The sequence below is a fragment of the Cherax quadricarinatus genome, chromosome 64, assembly GCF_038502225.1.
Source record: "Cherax quadricarinatus isolate ZL_2023a chromosome 64, ASM3850222v1, whole genome shotgun sequence".
Lineage (NCBI taxonomy): Eukaryota > Metazoa > Arthropoda > Malacostraca > Decapoda > Parastacidae > Cherax > Cherax quadricarinatus.
This window is the reverse complement of record NC_091355.1, coordinates 10,445,783-10,464,047: the sequence shown is the minus strand read 5'-3', so window position 1 is coordinate 10,464,047 and position 18,265 is coordinate 10,445,783. Positions and strand designations below refer to the sequence as shown.

Sequence of the window (18,265 nt, the reverse complement as noted above, 5' to 3'; positions counted from 1 at the left end):
GTGATTTTCATCCAATTAAGGTGTGCAGTTCAATCCACTTTGCACACATTTCCTTAATTTTTGAAGTAGGCACAATGGAGTCCACAACTGGCATAGGCTTCTCAGGGTTAGCCCCAAACCCTTCAAAATCTTTCTTAATTTCCATACTAATTCTCTCCCTTTTTACCACAGGGTTGGCACTAGAAGCTTTCTTGGGGCCCATGGTGACTTATTTTGCAGAAACAAGCACCAAAAACAGTGATAATATGGATAATATGGAATGTACTGAATGTATCCTTAGATGTGCGCACACTGGCTGGCTTGCAAACACTGGCACACACGGGGCAGTTCAGGCCACACATGGACACGTCTCGTACGAATCGCATCGCATACCGGGTTTTGTAACAGGAACCGAGGCAAATTTTTGGCGATATAGTGCATCGGCTACCGGATTTATCGGATACCGATAGCATCGTGAACTGGGGGTCCACTGTACTCAGTTCTAGTTATTATCTCCTCCAGTTTTCCATAACGGAGTAGTTGGAATTTATCTTCACTGAACATCGTATTGTTTTACGTTGCCCATTGGAAAACTTGGTTTATATCTTCTTGGAGGTTAACCGCGTCCTCAATAGACGACAGTCTCATGCAGATCCTAATGTCGTCTGCAAAGGATGATACGGTGCTGTGGGTTACATCTCTGTCTATGTCTGATATAAGGATGGGGGTGAGTAGTGTTGAAGGTAATTGTGTAAAAGAGGGTGTGTTGTGAATGAGCAGAGCTCCTGCACCTTAATCACTACAGTCTATCCTCCTTATCATCAGTAGTATATCACTTTGCCAAAATGCATTTCATAATTATGAACTTTTCCATATATGGTAAACTAGAATATAATGTATACTATATTTTATGGAAAATAAACTTTAAATGTATGACTGACTTTGGAATGAAAATGTGATTGTGACTTGTCTATTGTAATGTGCACTCTGTGGGTGTCTGTTTTCTGTTCACTCTTTAAAACATTTTATCACTCTTATCTGTTGCATTTACTGATGTCACGTCATATCAATAACTGGTTATATTTTTTCTTATTGACAACAGCCTAATTTAGCTACAAAAAATGTACAGGTACTGTGTGCTGAGAACTTTTCTAAAAATCACGTGAGAGAAATCAGTGTTTGCTTTATTGGGAGGAGTTGACCACCGACGTGTTCAGTATGTGAGTAGCAGCGGTGGCCATCACACCCCAGGAAAACAATATAATTATTTAATTTACAGTTCTTAACCTTGTTGTGCAAAAGAAAAACAAAAAACAAAAAAAACTTAATACTCCACACATGCATAAAAAAAAGAAAAACAAACTACCACTGCATTTTGTAAAAACTGAGAAAAACACTTACAATTCCACCTTAAAATCATAAATATTAAATCTAGAGTTCTTTCTTAACCAGTCTACCAAACAAATGTAAGTTCTCTGTATGTGTGTAAATTGAACATACACAGAATATGAACACATTCCATAAAGTAATTGTGAAATAACTTTTATAAATTGGTTTGAATGTTTGCTATATTTTTAACTGCAAATCAATGTTTTTTAGTGCCATGTTCATAAGTGCAGGTGTTTCTAAGTTGGGTATATGTAAGTTTGGGCCCTAGTTGATTAATATGTAAAAGAGGTGTGGCAGGTGTGATAATAATAAATTAGAGGAGTAAGTGTAAAGGAAATTAAGTGGGAAGAAATAATAAATGCAGGTATGTGATCTGCAAGTTGAAGAGCACCAGGATGATAACCGGAAATGTTTAATCAGGTTTTATTCAGTGAAGGAGAGGGCAGCTCCAACTCCTCAGATCAAGAGCCCTTCAGCATCCAGTTATCTTGAAGGAAACAAGAGGTGAAGAGGAAATAATTAGGAAAGTTAGATGTACGTAAATGATGCACAACTTGAGGTAAAATGTTTAAACCAGGCAAGGAGCTAGATAATAAGTGACAGAGCTAGATGAAGCAGTATTATGATCAGGGTATGTTGGGTTTGAATAGAGGATTGCTATGGAAAGAGGAAGACTTAAGTCAGATTAGGATTGGATGGAGTAGTATAGTCACAAAATTGGGTCATGTCAGGTTGGGTTTCGATGGAACTGTAGAATGAACAGGTTAGGTTTGGTTGTAGGTGTAGTGGAGTCAGGATGTACTAGATCAGGTCAGGTTAAGTGAGGTAATAATACAAGGCAGTAAGGTCAGGTATAGTAGAGAATAAATGAAGCACTAAAAAAATAAAGTAGGAAGGAGGGAGTGGGGGATGACACTTGAGCTTTCTCCCAAAATCTGTAAGTGTGACAGAATAAGTTTGAGAGATTGGACTTGGTACCTGGTATGTATTAATATGTGCTTACAATCCTGCTAACATAGGCAAATTATTTTTTAAGTGGTGATGCAAGAGGAAAAGGTGCTTGATTTAATATAAAAATTATTAAAGAAACTGCTTTATCCTGGGGATATGGTTGTAATATTTTTATGGGGAAATGGGAAGTAAGTGGCAGATGTTATGGTGATTTGTCAGGGCTAAGATGAAATTAAGAGTTTACTTACTTTAGCACATTTGGGATCTTTTGATTAGCACTTTATAAACATAAGTTACTATGTATGTTGGTATACAGGACATGGAGGAGGAATACTGAGTGGAAGTGAGCATAAATTATTGGTAGATTGTCACAACAGTTAAGAGAATTGAGAAAGTGATGGTTAGCAAAGCAGTACTGAAAATTTCAGTTAACCTCAGTGCAGCTAACTAATAACAAAAATGTTTTCATTCTTCAGACTTATTTCCTGGCAGGAGAAAAGAAATCCAAGAAAATAATAATAATTAATATTGGATATAATGAAAGCTGAGTAAGGTCAGTTATAAGCAACATGATTCTCAGACTGAAACCAAAAAGTCACTGTTCTGAAGAACTGTTTTCAAGGCTTCTTTAAGAAAGCAAAGATGAACCTTGTAAACCTGTTACTAGTCTCTCTTATCACTACATGACTACTTTGCCAGAAATGTGAAAGATGGCCAGTGACATATCTGTTTAAAAAAAATAAGCCCTTAGCTTCAAGACTCTGACCAGTCAGCATGACCTCAGTAATGAGATTTCCAGACTCAGTAATTATGTATACTATCTACTGTCACCTCAGTGAGCATAATTTGATCAGTGACTCTCATGGTTTCACTCATTCTTGTATGACAAATTTACTAATTTTTTCACAAGGGTATTTCAAGTGGGAGAGTTCATCAGCAGTTTGTTCCCCTTCCATTTGGACAGCTGAAGCTACCAGTTCGCAGCTTTGCTAATAAGGCTCAAGAAAACACCATGGGTCTTCATGCATACATCTATCAATCTGTAATTCAAAGTCCTGGTACTCATTGCTTGCATGTAATATTCATCTCTCTGGACAACATTTCAATGACTGGCTTGTCTTAACTGGCCATGTCTCCAGATCTCTGGATGGTGCTTTAGATAGTCTGTGTGACAGATTTCTTTATTCACCACAAGAGGCTGTCTCGTCTTTCTGAGGTGCTTCCTGCAGAGGTTGGATGTGTAGTTCAGCTTTACTCATCTCCATCTTTCAAGTTGCATTGCCCTTGCCCAGCTTCTATGCCCTGGCTCTATGGTAACTGTTACCTTCTCTTCCCACAGAGAAGATCTTGTGTCCCTTTTGCAAATACAACCATCTACTTCTCTCACATCTTTGCAGGTATCTCCATGATCTGCTGGATCTCTTATCTCATTCGTCTGACATACCTGCGACTGGTTTTGAGTGCTCTTATATTCCTGAAGCCTGGTCTTGGTCTTCTCTTCCTTGATGATTGCATAGTCAGCCAGGCTGTTGCTGCTAGTGTCTGGCAGACCTACATAACCATCACAACCTGGCAGATTTGACACTTCTTTTGCAGCTGGAGGTCCCCTTTCCTCTTGCAACCCTCTTCCTTTGTTCCAGCAATATTTCTGATACCTGCTGGTAAAAGGTTGAAGAGTCTTGGACCATGAATGTTGATGTAATGTTCTCTAATTGAGTATACACACCTACTTTTTATTGGACTTATTTTACTGATGTTCAAGTAATTTCCATGTATATAGTTGGGCTGGTTTTGCGGGCCATATGCATATCTTCATGTTGAGGATACACTCCTTTACATGGTATTGTTGTTCTTCTAGGGTATGGCCTTCATGGGTAGCTGTGCCCTTCTAACCAATGAGGAAAATGCACCTTACCCTGCCTTGTCTCTGCCAGATGTTCATGATCCCTCCCTGCCTCTGCTTCAGGGCTCTTAAGTGTTTCCTTCTTTTATGCTGCTCATACAGGGAACATATCTCTTTTATGTTCTTTCATGATGTTGATGCGAGTTAGTCAATTTATCTTTGTGCCTTACCACTTCTTGGGTAAGTGTTTGCCTATTATTCCCATGACTCCAGGGACATTTCATCTTTGGCCTGGTAGCCCTTACCCTGTTGGCTTCTGGTCACCTGCCAAGGGTTACTGAGCAGTATGCATGCCAGATTTGTCTGGTTCTCAGAGTGTCCTTCCCTGGCCTTCCTCTCTGCTGTTCTGAGGTGAGGCCTTCTGTTCTTTCTAAGCTGCATGTGGGAGTTTGTCACTTATGATGCTCAGAGGTGTTACCTTTCATCAGACTCCTTCCATGTTCCATTTGGACTATTGTGTCCCAGGGCCAGGGCCTGGAGCTGGCCTAAGGTTTAGCAGGTAACCACCCTCTCTTTGCAGGTGTTCTAGCGGCAGTCAGCCAGTGATGGAAAACGCCTTGCAACACACCACACCAACAGGTGATGGGTAAGTACTCTTCCGGGGTTTTTGTTCTTACCGTTGGAGTGTATTACCTGGATGCATGTCATACAGTAGGAGGGTTTTCCTAAAGCTCTAGGCCTGCCCTGGGACATTACACCAGGCTCCTCTGTGAGGTTCATGCTCTCTTTAGAGCATCGAATCTGGTGCAATCAGGTTCTTATTCTTGTGGTCTGAATTTCTCTGCCAGGGCCTGTATGGCTCTCTGTCATGGTGGCGTGCTTCTTCTGGTATAAATATCCGAGTTCCTTTGCCTTTGAGGCTGGATAGGGGAAGGCCTCGTCTTGGTGAGATTAAACTCTGGACTATTTTTGGTGTGTCATCTACATGAGTTTAGGGGGTCTATGCCTGTGACTGCTTGAAGCTTGCCTGCCATTGCTTATTCTTGTGCATGGTGTGTAAGTAATGTCAGGGATGCTCCGACTCGTAAGCTGTTATCGAGGCCAGCTTCTTTTTTGGTGCAGCCTATGCTCAGGACCATGTTCAGAGATCCTTTTGATGTGCCTGTCAACGCACTTGTCAGCAGTCCGGTTAAATCTGCCTTCACACTGGCTTGGTTAGTCATTGTGATGAGCCTCCCTGGAATTATGCCACTGTTCAGCAGCCATCTTCATTCTTTGGTGGCATTGGCATGGTTCAGCATGTGCTTTCCAGGGCTCCCACTACATAGTTAATAACATGTTCTAATTTAAAAATGCATTTCTGCATAAGATGCACCCAGGAGGTGTCTCCTCACATTATCTGCTGCCTTCCCCAGCTCTTTTGGTTGCCAACTGGGTCTCCTGAGCATTGCAGGGGTCCCAGCTGGTGCCAGTCACAACAAGGAAGCATTGCCATGCCCTATGCAGAGTACAGTGCTCACACTGGGCTTTAATGAGTCTCAGAGGTAAGTATTTGTGTGAATGAGGTGGGACATACTGTATTCTAGGCAGATATCCCAGGGTCCTTTATGCAGAAATGTGTTTTTCAAATCAAAATGTGTTATGAATTCTTTTTTTTTTTTTGTTCGAAATGTTTTTATGATTTTTTTTGTTAGGTTTAGTGAAGTTTATCGTTATTTTTATTATCAAAAATATTTGTTTTGGTATGTAATCATTTGATGTAATTTTTTTTTTAGTAAAGCAAAGATAGGTGAAGGTTTTGTATTATTTTTAAATTGCTAAGCCACCACCAATTGGTTAATAAGTGGGATACATGTGGTTGCCAAAGAATTTTTTTCCTATATATACAGTAGATCCTCATTTAGTACTAAATGAGGCTTTTTTTTTTATCTTTGTTTAGCAAGTGAATTTATATTACACAAATGATCACTGTTATTTGTGTAACTTGTGTGCTATTGATGGTCACTTTAATTAATCTTGTGTCCAAACTTTTAAGTCTTTCAGATACTTACTGTGGTATATGTGGTATATGGTTTTAATGTACAGTATTTCATTCTTTCAACATTATAAGGACCTAATTTAATTCATGTGTGTTTTTAGTTGTGTATTAATCTTAATGTTTTTAAATTTAAGAGTTCCGAATGATGTCAGATCTTAGCGCTTGGCAAATTTTTAAAACTAATCAGTCAATACACTCACTGATTCTCACTGCTCCTTCCCTTCCAGAAAATACTCTTGAACTTTACCTATTGTATTTTATCCAAAACATGCAGTTACAACAGTCACTTTTTCTACTAACTTTAATTTACACATGAGGAACTTTAGCTATAGTAAAAACCAACCATTTGCAGAGCTAATTTTTCTTTAATGACAACATCAGACTTGACTTTAAAAAGTTCTTCAGTGAGTGAAACGTTTTCTTTACATATAAGTCTTCTTAAATAGTTTTTACCATATTTGTTGGCAATCCTACAATTCCACACAACTTTTAATTATGCCAAGGAATGCCATTCAGTGGAACATGCCATTTTTGTCATTAAATTACATACTCCTTTGTTGGTCCTTTAATTTCTTCATACTCTTACTTTCATAACTTTCAGATCTTAGCACTTGTCTCGATTCTTACCTTTAGCGTTCTTCATAATCCCAGCACATCCCAGAATACTTGAACCACTTCTGAAGACAATCTACAGCACTTCCTAAGACTGTCTCAGCATATTCTAGTTGTATTGTGCACTTTATTCATGTCTGTGGCTTTTATGGTTTGTTGGTTTTATCCTGTTTTTATTGTGTGTTGTATATTGCTGTTTTATTTGTCCAAGTGCTGAGCAACCTATACAGTCAAAGTGCTCTGTAAATATCACAAATATACTAATACTGTACCAGTACATCCCAGAGCATAATCAGCAAAACATAAGTTTTGATGAAAAAACAGTTTTATATTAAGATTGTTTATTAGTTCCATTCATTTTAGTGTGTCCCTCTCCTTTGTAGGGAATTTTTTGTCATATACTGCATTGTGGTGTAACTAGTTTATTTTCCCCATCTGCATTGACAGGTATGAGCGTTTGTTACGCCGTGCTAAAAATGAGGATCTGAGTGAGGTTTCTGGGATTGGCTGTCTCTACCAGTGTGGTGTTGACAAATTTGGTCGACCTGTGATAATCTTCATTGGCAAATGGTTTAAATTCAATGAAATAAATTTAGATAAGGTGTGTTGCTTCAGTTTTTCTATTGGGGTGTGTACCAGCCTAGTTGTGGTTGCAGGGGTCAATTCACAGCTCCTGTGTGTGTGTGTGTGTGTGTGTGTGTGTGTGTGTGTGTGTGTGTGTGTGTGTGTGTGTGCCCACAGGTGTGCACTGTGTGTGTGTTTATTTAAATGACAATGTCAACAATAGTAAGAAAATGCACTTTGCAAAAGAAGATTTTATTGAGATTACTTTTGTTATGCATATAACAATGTTCCAATAAAAGATTTTCCTGCAGTGCATTTTTTCTTCAGTGGATTTCTTCACTAATGTATTCTGAATAATTTTTTTAATTCTGGTAAGTACATGTTGATGCTAATGTCTTTCCTTTCACTGCTGTTGGATACAAGGTCTGTCTGAGACTTTTGCTTTTAGTGCTTTTCACCTTTGTGTTGAAATGTGTTTATTATCTTTAAGAATCTGCAAGCACTACAAAGCTCTTCTTTGCTAACAATAGAGAGAGCAGTGAGTTCTACAACCTTTGGGAACTTTAAGAAACTTTGATTGACTGAATACTAAAGATGGGGCACCATGAGCTTAGCTCTGTTTCTGTAACTACAAATAGATAATCATAAATAGTTGATCATATGCAAATACTTGAGAGGTGATATGGAAGACCCATTAAACTATAGGTCCATCTCTGTCAGAAGGAAAGACTGGCCTCAGGACATGCTACAAGGCTAGAAAACCCCTCAAAACTGGTTGCAGGTATTGTGTCAAAATACTTGAGGAAATGATTGAAGTGGATAAAATATCTGGAGAACAGAAAGTTATTAGTGTTAAGTACTAGAATTTGTCAAGAGAATCATGTACAATATTGAATTGTAATATTGCATTCATCCAATATATAATTGTGTAATTAGGTAATATTTTGGCTCAAAATAGTTCAGAACATTCAGTGTAGAAAATTCCAGATTGCAGAGATCATTCCAAATTTAAAATTCTGACTCTGAATTTGGGCAAATTCTAAGTGAGAATTCCAAAATAAGAGATAGTTTAGTATTTCTATGTAATGGTGGTTCATTTCACTTAATGTGTCTTATATGCCCGTATCTTAACTCAGTGAAGCTATATTGTACTTACTATTCGCAGGCTCTTTTGTACCTCATCTATTTACTGGATCCACTGGTCAAAGGAGATTATGTTGTGCTCTACTTCCATACCATCACTGGAACAGAGAACCATCCCTCTCTCTCCTGGATCAGACAAATTTATGAAGCTCTCGAATACAAGTGAGTTGCAGTGTTTTCTTTGGACCCTCAAGAATGTGTTCCTAGCAAAGTGGAAGGAAAAACTAAAAAAACTAAAAAAAAAAAAAAAAAAAAAAAAAAAAAAAAAAAAAAAATAGGACCATGGAATATAGAGAGGTCTAGGATCATAGAATATATAGAGGTCTAGGACCATGGAATGTAGAGGGGTCTAGGATCATGGAATATGGAGGGGTCTAGGTCCTGCTACTGTTCTAATACTTAGCATAGACTAGGTCTAGATGAATTGAACATTATTACATTTTAATTTAAAGGATGCTACAAGAGTGAATGTGTGTGTTCCTTCATGCATTCATGTACTTGCTTGGTAATGAGGCTAGAACTTCAGCTCTTGGGTTTTCTTAACCAATAATATATTGCAATGGTACCTCCCTAGCCCATGGGCTTTGTCCTTTTTGCATTAGAGCTCTTGTATGGTGTTCCTACCTTCCTTTGCAGCTCATGTTATGTGTATTAACCTGCTATCACTAAGGTTGCTACCATCAAAATAAGGTAAGTGCAATGACCATTTTGGTGAGTGGGGAAGGAAACCCTGTGGCACTCCGGTGCCATTATTCAAATGTTCTTCTGGACTACGCATGTTCATCTGGACTACGTAGGTCTTCCTTTAGATAATTTGGAAACATTCTGTCTTTTGTAACCTTTTCTTCGTCACACCTGGCTTGGCTTCATACAATTCGGCCACACTTATCTCTTTGGCTTCATCATAGTTCTCTTCCAATTCTCTCATGATGATGAATAAGACATCTGGTTATCTTTATTTCACCTTTACAGTAGGCTTTTCCAATCTGATGTAAAAACATCTTTTATACTTGATATGGTGAAAAAGGTGTGGATGTAATTTTGAAGTGTTCAGCCCTTTAATTTGCCTTCATGGAAGGTGTCCAGTCCTTTAACTGAGGGACTGAACCCCCTTCCTTCAAGGTTAAGAATCAATGAAGGATAATGAAAAATATGTTAGGAACTTAAGAATTGATAGTATATTGATAGGGAGCAAGGGGCTAGTAACCCCTTCTCCTGTATATATTACTAAATTTGAAAGGAGAAACTTTCGTTTTTCCTTTTGGGCCACCCCACCTCAGAGGGATACGGCTGGTACGTTGAAAGAAAGAAGTATATTGATACTAACACTGACCTATGGGAGTAAGATGTACACCTGGGATAAGGCATATACAGTGGAACCTCAGTTTTCATATGCCCTAGTTTGTATGTAAAACTATAGTTATTCTCTATAAAATGTATTTTTTGTTAAGATTTTTGGGTGTCTGGAATGGATTACATGGATTTACATTATTTCTTATGGGAAATATTAACAAAAAATACATTTTATAGAGAATAACTATAGTTTTACATACAAACTAGGGTATATGAGAACTGAGGTTCCACTGTATATGATCCTAAATTTTTTACATAATATATTTATTATGGTTGCTTAATATATTTATAGATGGGGTTGTAAAAGAAATAAATGGTAGGGTGTTCAAGAGAGGGGTGGGATTAAATTATGGAGAATCAAATACAAAATGGGAATTGACAGTTACTTTTTGCTGATGTTACTGTGCTTATGGGTGATTCTGAAGAAAAATTGCAGAGGTTAGTGGATGAATTTGGGAGTGTGTGTAAAGGTAGAAAGTTGAAAGTGAACATAGAAAAGAGTAAGGTGATGAGGGTATCAAATGATTTAGATAAAGAGAAATTGGATATCAAATTGGGGAAGAGGAGTATGGAAGAAGTGAATGTTTTCAGATATTTGGGAGTTGACGTATCAGCGGATGGATTTGTGAAGGATGAGGTTAATCTTAGAATTGATTAGGGAAAAAAGGCGAGTGGTGCATTGAGGTATATGTGGAGACAAAAAAAGTTATCTATGGAGGCAAAGAAGGGAATATATGAAAGTATCATGGTACCAACACTCTTATATGGGTGTGAAGCTTGGGTTGTAAATGCTGCAGCGAGGAGGCGGTTGGAGGCAGTGGAGATGTCCTGTCTAAGGGTAATGTGTGGTGTAAATATTATGCAGAAAATTTGGTGTGGAAATTAGGAGAAGGTGTGGAGTTAATAAATGTATGTCAGAGGGCTGAAGAGGGGTTGTTGAGGTGGTTTGGTCATTTAGAGAGAATGGCTCAAAGTAGAACGACATGGAGAGCGTATAAATCTGTAGGGGAAGGAAGGCGGGGTAGGGGTCGTCCTCAAAAAGGTTGGAAGGAAGGAGTAAGGGAGGTTTTGTGGGCGAGGGGCTTGGACTTCCAGCAGGCGTGCATGAGCGTGTTAGATAGGAGTGAATGGAGACGAATGGTATTTGGGACCTGAAGAGCTGTTGGAGTGTGAGCAGGGTAATATTTAGTGAAGGGATTCAGGGAAACTGGTTATTTTTATATAGCCGGACTTGAGTCCTGGAAATGGGAAGTACAGTGCCTGCACTTTAAAGGAGGGGCTTTGGGATATTGGCAGTTTGGAGGGATATGTTGTGTATCTTTATGCGTATATACTTCTAAACTGTTGTATTCTGAGCACCTCTGCAAAAACAGTGATATGCGAGTGAGGTGAAAGTGTTGAATGATGATGGAAGTGTTTTCTTTTTGGGGATTTTCTTTCTTTTTGAGCCACCCTGCCTCAGTGGGAGACAGCCGACTTGTTAAAAAAGAATTATTATGATTCACGTAATTGTAATAAGATCGGAAACAAATCGTAGAGCAGATAGGGTTGAAATCCATGACAGGGAAGCCCTAAAACTCACAGGTCAGTGTGCTAGTAACTTAACTAGCTGATTCTAATAGGATTCATCCATCTAGGTATATTTCTATCATGAACAAACAATAAAATAAGCACAAGATAGCCTTCAGAAATGAGTATTGGTATCTCTGATAATATGGGCTCCATTAAATTTTTTGTGAATAATTTGATAAAATTCTTTGGGAGAGTATACTTTATAAGCAAGTATAAGCTTAATAAATGCTGATACAGCACTCTAACATTGTATATATGACTCTAACATTGTATATGAATCTGTCAGCACACTCTTTGCTGCAAGTACTGTTGCATACATAATTTTTTTTTTTTTAAACATGTTGGCCATCTCCTACTGAGGAAGGGTGACCCGTAAAAGAAACTTTCACCATTAATCACTGTCTTGCCAGAGGCACTCAGATACGACAATTTAGGGGTTTATTTTGTTTTCTTTTTCAACACCCAGAGGTTCTCACTGCTGTGGTCTTAGCTTTGATGAGTTCCAAGATTTTTTCTACTTCCAGAGCCTGGTCTTGGGCCAGGCTCATCTGGTGCTTGCCTGGTCAACCAGGCTGCTGCTGCTGGCAGCCCACTGGTTCACATATCCATCACAGCCTGGTTGATCTGGCACTTGGTGAAGATACTTGTCCAGTTTCCTCTTTAAAACTTCTGCACATGTCCCAGAAGTGATCTCTTCTGGTAAGATGTTGAATAGTCTAGGCCATGGACATTAATACAGTATTTCCTATTGTGTCCAAGGTGCCCCTGCTTTTCACCGGGTTTATTTTGCACTTCCATATCTCTCACTCCAAGATATTATGGCAACTTGCAGATTTGGGACCAGGCCCATCAAGTATGTTTCAGGTATATTTTATGTATGTATCTCTCCTCTGCTTCAGTGAGTATATATTTAGGACTTTAAAGCATTCCCTGTAATTTAAATACTTTATTGGCTCTGTGTGGGCCATAAATGATCTCTGTATCTGTTCCAACTCTGATATCTCTCCTTCCCTGAATGGGGCCATCAGCAATGAGCAGTTGATAAATTAGACACATGTGCAACTCTTGGGTATCTTTATTGAGGAAATGTTTTGCCACACAGTGGCTTCATCAGTCCATACAAAGGAGAATGGCAAAGAACAGGAGGGGTTTGAGGTAATCAGTCCCTCAGCCTTGAGTCGATGTGGTCAGTCCATCAATCTTGAAAAAAATACAGCATATCTGCGGAGAAGTAGCTTATGTACCATAGGCAGGAGAGGTACAGCAGTCGTAGGTGGTATCACATTTGACCAATGTGGAAGTAGGTCATGCCCAAGGGTTAGGCAAGCGAAGAATTCCCAAGTATTAAGATCCCAAGAAGTTGCAATGTCAGACAGGATTGTCTGACACTGCAACTTTTTGGGATCTTAATACTTGGGAATTCTTCACTTGTCTAACCCTTGAGCACGACCTACTTCCACATTGGTCAAATGTGATACCACCTACGACTGCTGCACCTCTCCTGCCTATGGTATATAAGCTACTTCTCCACAGATATGCTGTATTTTTTTCAAGATTGATGGACTGACCACATCGACTCAAGGCTGAGGGATTGATTACCTCAAACTCCTCCTGTTCTTTAACATTCTCCTCTGTATGGACCGATGAAGTCACTGTGCAGTGAAACGTTTCCTCAATACCCAAGAGTTGCACATGTGTCTAATTTATCAACGTGTCGGTTCTCTAACCATTCATCTACAACAATGAGCAGTATTCCAAATAAGAGACCACAAGTGATTTGAAAATTGTCACCATAGGCATATTTCCCTTGTTTCAGATTCTCTGAATCCCTACACAAAACAGTCTTCATTGGCTATGATTTTTTTTTTTCCTTTTTCTTTCCCACTTGCTGTAAGTACTACCCCTTCACACTCCTCTTTGTCATTTGGCTCTCTTGAACCTGTTCATGTGTAGTGCTTTTTTATCAGTGTTATAAGAGAATGGAGGGAGGGGGTAAAAGAGGTTTTGTGTGCCAAGAGCTTAGACATACAGCAGGCATGTGTGAGCATGTTAGAAAGGAGTGAGTGGAAACGAATGGTTTTTGGGACTTGATGAGCTGTTGGAGTATGAGCAGGGTAATACAGTATTTTGTGAAGGGATTCAGGGAAACCTGTTAGCCAGACTTGAGTCCTGGAGATGGGAAGTACAATGCCTGAACTTTAAAGGAGGGGTTTGGGATATTTGCTGTTTGGAGTGACATTGTGAAATGAAACTACAGCATAGTTTTTACCAGTATTTATTTTGAGACAGGACATTTAGGAAAATAATTTTGCTTAATATTGCTTACCAGATAAAAGGGATAAAAAGGATGATTTAATATTCTCAAATAACATCCAAATACTTCAATATGCAATGTACAATAATTTAATTATTTTTTTTAGTAACAATATTTTCATGTCCTAGATACAAGAAGAATTTAAAGGCTTTCTACATCGTGCACCCCACCTTGTGGACGAAGATAATGACGTGGTGGTTCACAACTTTCATGGCACCACAGATCAAGCATAAGGTTAGCTAAACCTTATATTCATGATTGTTGGTAATAACACTAGCCAACAAAATTTAACTTTTTAACCAGTTCAGAAATCAAATTAATTTGATTGTTTTAAGTTAACTTTGATGCACTGATCATCCATCTGAGACTGTTCCTTATCATGTAAGTTTTTTTTTTTTAAATCTTATGACCAATATTTTGGCAATTTAAAGTAGAAGAAGCACATCATATATGTAACTTAAGCATAAGCATTATGTGTATGTATATATATATATCCTAGGTAGTAGGTTGGTAGACAGCAACCGCCCAGGGAGGTACTATAGTCCTGCCAAGTGAGTAGTGAGTGTAAAACGAAAGCCTGTAATTGTCTTACATGATGGTAGGATTGCTGGTGTCTTTTTTTTGTCTCATACACATGCAAGATTTCAGGTACGTCTTGCTACTTCTACTTACTTAGGTCACACTCCACATACATGTACAAGCATATATATACACACCCCTCTGGGTTTTCTTCTATTTTCTTTCTAGTTCTTGTTCTTGTTTATTTCTTCTTACCTCCATGGGGAAGTGGAACAGAATTCTTCCTCCATAAGCCATGCGTGTTGTAAGAGGTGACTAAAATGCCGGAAGCAAGGGGGTAGTAACCCCTTCTCCTGTGTATGTATTACTAAAAGTCTGAATCTGCTCACCATTAAGAACATCCATACTTATTCATGTGACTACTACATACACGGAAAAATACACGCAAATGTAAACCCTCCACTCAAACTTCTCCTCACCAACCTAAACAGGACACATGACCACAACACAAGACACAGATCTCTTTTTGATATACCTCGTGTCCATATCACACTGTGTAAAAACTTTATGCACATAAAGGGCCCCAAAATATGGAATTCATTGCCAGAAGATATTAAAGTAGCCTAGTCTGAAAATCAAAGACTCTTCTCAAAAGCCACTTAATCACCCTAGACTAAATGCTAAATACTCAGTACACACATACTTATGTACTCCCACATCATAACTTCAACAATCACTTTGAACCTTTTATCCATTGTTGACAGGAATATAATTGAATCATTGTTTTCACAAAAAGTATTTTTGAATATATGAATAGATCTTTTGTCTTATACAAATTTTGATTCATTTATAATTAATAATCTACTGTACAACTATGAAATAATTACTGTCCTACTGTACAACTATGATATAATCCTTAGTGTTAAGTAGCCTGTAAGCCAATAATGTTAAGTTGCCCCATAATGCCTAGGCATAATAGAGGCTCTCTTTGCATTGCAACCCACTATTGTAAGTACAAAATCTCAATGTACTGTTTGCAAAGACATAAAATAAATAAATAAATAAATAACTTTCGTTTTTCCTATTGGGCCACCCCGCCTCGGTGGGATACGGCTGGTGTGTTGAAAGATTTTTTTTTTTTTTTTTTTTAACACGTCGGCCATTTCCCACCGAGGCAGGGTGACCCAAAAAGAAAGAAAATCCCCAAAAAGAAAATACTTTCATCATCAACACTTTCACCTCACTCACACTTAATCACTGTTTTTGCAGAGGTGCTCAGAACACAACAGTTTAGAAGCATATACGTATAAAGATACACAACATATCCCTCCAAACTGCTAATATCCCGAACCCCTCCTTTAGAGTGCAGGCATTGTACTTCCCATTTCCAGGACTCAAGTCCGGCTATTTAAAAATAACCGGTTTCCCTGAATCCCTTCACTAAATATTACCCTGCTCACATTCCAACAGATCGTCAGGTCCCAAATACCATTCGTCTCCATTCACTCCTATCGAACACGCTCATGCACGCCTGCTGGAAGTTCAAGCCCCTCGCCCACAAAACCTCCCTTACCCCTTCCTTCCAACCTTTTCAAGGACGACCCCTACCCCGCCTTCCTTCCCCTACAGATTTATACGCTCTCCATGTCATTCTACTTTGATCCATTCTCTCTAAATGACCAAACCACCTCAACAACCCCTCTTCAACCCCCTAACTAATACTTTTATTAACTCCACACCTTCTCCTAATTTCCACACTCCGAATTTTCTGCATAATATTTACACCACACATTGCCCTTAGACAGGACATCTCCACTGCCTCCAACCGCCTCCTCACTGCTGCATTCACAACCCAAGCTTCACACCCATATAAGAGTGTTGATACTACTATACTTTCATACATTCCCTTCTTTGCCTCCATAAATAATGTTTTTTGTCTCCACATATACCTCAACCCTAGGTAGTAGGTTGGTAGACAGCAGCCGCCCAGGGAGGTACTACCGTCCTGCCGCCAGGTGAGTGTAAAACGAAGGCCTGTAATTGTTTTACATGGTAGGATTGCTGGTGTCCTTTTTTCTGTTTCATAAACATTCAAGATTTCAGGTAAGTCTTGCTACTTCTACTTACACTTAGGTCACACTACGCATACATGTTTTTTTTTTTTTTTTTTTTTCAACAAGTCGGTCGTCTCCCACCAAGGCAGGGTGACCCAAAAAAGAAAGAAAATCCCCAAAAAGAAAATACTTTCATCATCATTCAACACTTTCACCACACTCGCGCATTATCACTGCTTTTGCAGAGGTGCTCAGAATACAACAGTTTAGAAGCATATACGTATAAAGATACACAACATATCCCTCCAAACTGCCAATATCCCAAACCCCTCCTTTAAAGTGCAGGCATTGTACTTCCCATTTCCAGGACTCAAGTCCGACTATATGAAAATAACCGGTTTCCCTGAATTTTTTTTTTTTTTTTTTTTTAAACAAGTCGGCCGTCTCCCACCGAGGCAGGGTGACCCAAAAAAAAAGAAAGAAAATCCCCAAAAAGAAAATATTTTCATCATCATTCAACACTTTCACCACACTCCCACATTATCACTGTTTTTGCAGAGGTGCTCAGAATACAACAGTCTAGAAGCATACACATATAAAGATACACAACATATCCCTCCAAACTGCCAATATCCCAAACCCCTCCTTTAAAGTGCAGGCATTGTACTTCCCATTTCCAGGACTCAAGTCCGACTATATGAAAATAACCGGTTTCCCTGAATCCCTTCACTAAATATTACCCTGCTCACACTCCAACAGATCGTCAGGTCCCAAGTACCATTCGTCTCCATTCACTCCTATCTAACACGCTCACGCACGCTTGCTGGAAGTCCAAGCCCCTTGCCCACAAAACCTCCTTTACCCCCTCTCTCCAACCCTTTCGAGGACGACCCCTACCCCGCCTTCCTTCCCCTATAGATTTATATGCTTTCCATGTCATTCTACTTTGATCCATTCTCTCTAAATGACCAAACCACCTCAACAACCCCTCTTCTGCCCTCTGACTAATACTTTTATTAACTCCACACCTTCTCCTAATTTCCACACTCCGAATTTTCTGCATAATATTTACACCACACATTGCCCTTAAACAGGACATCTCCACTGCCTCCAACCGTCTCCTCGCTGCTGCATTTACCACCCAAGCTTCACACCCATATAAGAGTGTTGGTACTACTATACTTTCATACATTCCCTTCTTTGCCTCCATAGATAACGTTTTTTGACTCCACATATACCTCAATGCACCACTCACCTTTTTTCCCTCATCAATTCTATGATTAACCTCATCCTTCATAAATCCATCCGCCGACACGTCAACTCCCAAGTATCTGAAAACATTCACTTCTTCCATACTCCTCCTCCCCAATTTGATATCCAATTTTTCTTTATCTAAATCATTTGACACCCTCATCACCTTACTCTTTTCTATGTTCACTTTCAACTTTCTACCTTTACACACATTCCCAAATTCATCCACTAACCTTTGCAATTTTTCCCTGAATTTTTTTTTTTTTTTTTTTTTTTTTTCAACAAGTCGGCCGTCTCCCACCGAGGCAGGGTGACCCAAAAAAGAAAGAAAATCCCCAAAAAGAAAATACTTTCATCATCATTCAACACTTTCACCACACTCGCACATTATCACTGTTTTTGCAGAGGTGCTCAGAATACAACAGTCTAGAAGCATACACATATAAAGATACACAACATATCCCTCCACACTGCCAATATCCCAAACCCCTCCTTTAAAGTGCAGGCATTGTACTTCCCATTTCCAGGACTCAAGTCCGACTATATGAAAATAACCGGTTTCCCTGAATCCCTTCACTAAATATTACCCTGCTCACACTCCAACAGATCATCAGGTCCCAAGTATCATTCGTCTCCATTCACTCCTATCTAACACGCTCATGCACGCTTGCTGGAAGTCCAAG

At 39.0% G+C, this 18,265-nt stretch overlaps 1 protein-coding gene across 3 annotated transcripts in view; it reads left to right on the top strand.

The window, feature by feature from the left end:
- The window catches only part of Gdap2 (ganglioside induced differentiation associated protein 2), a 190,374-nt gene that overhangs the window by 154,450 nt on the left and 17,659 nt on the right, over positions 1-18,265 (top strand). For 2 of the 3 annotated variants that reach the window (XM_070098760.1, XM_070098759.1), the window contains exons 9-12: positions 4,743-4,808; positions 7,260-7,413; positions 8,542-8,681; positions 13,887-13,992. In XM_070098760.1, the coding sequence (XP_069954861.1) occupies positions 4,743-4,808; positions 7,260-7,413; positions 8,542-8,681; positions 13,887-13,992 (466 nt within the window). The remainder of the gene's footprint in view (positions 1-4,742; positions 4,809-7,259; positions 7,414-8,541; positions 8,682-13,886; positions 13,993-18,265) is intronic. The other variant, XM_070098761.1, reaches the window with a different exon arrangement.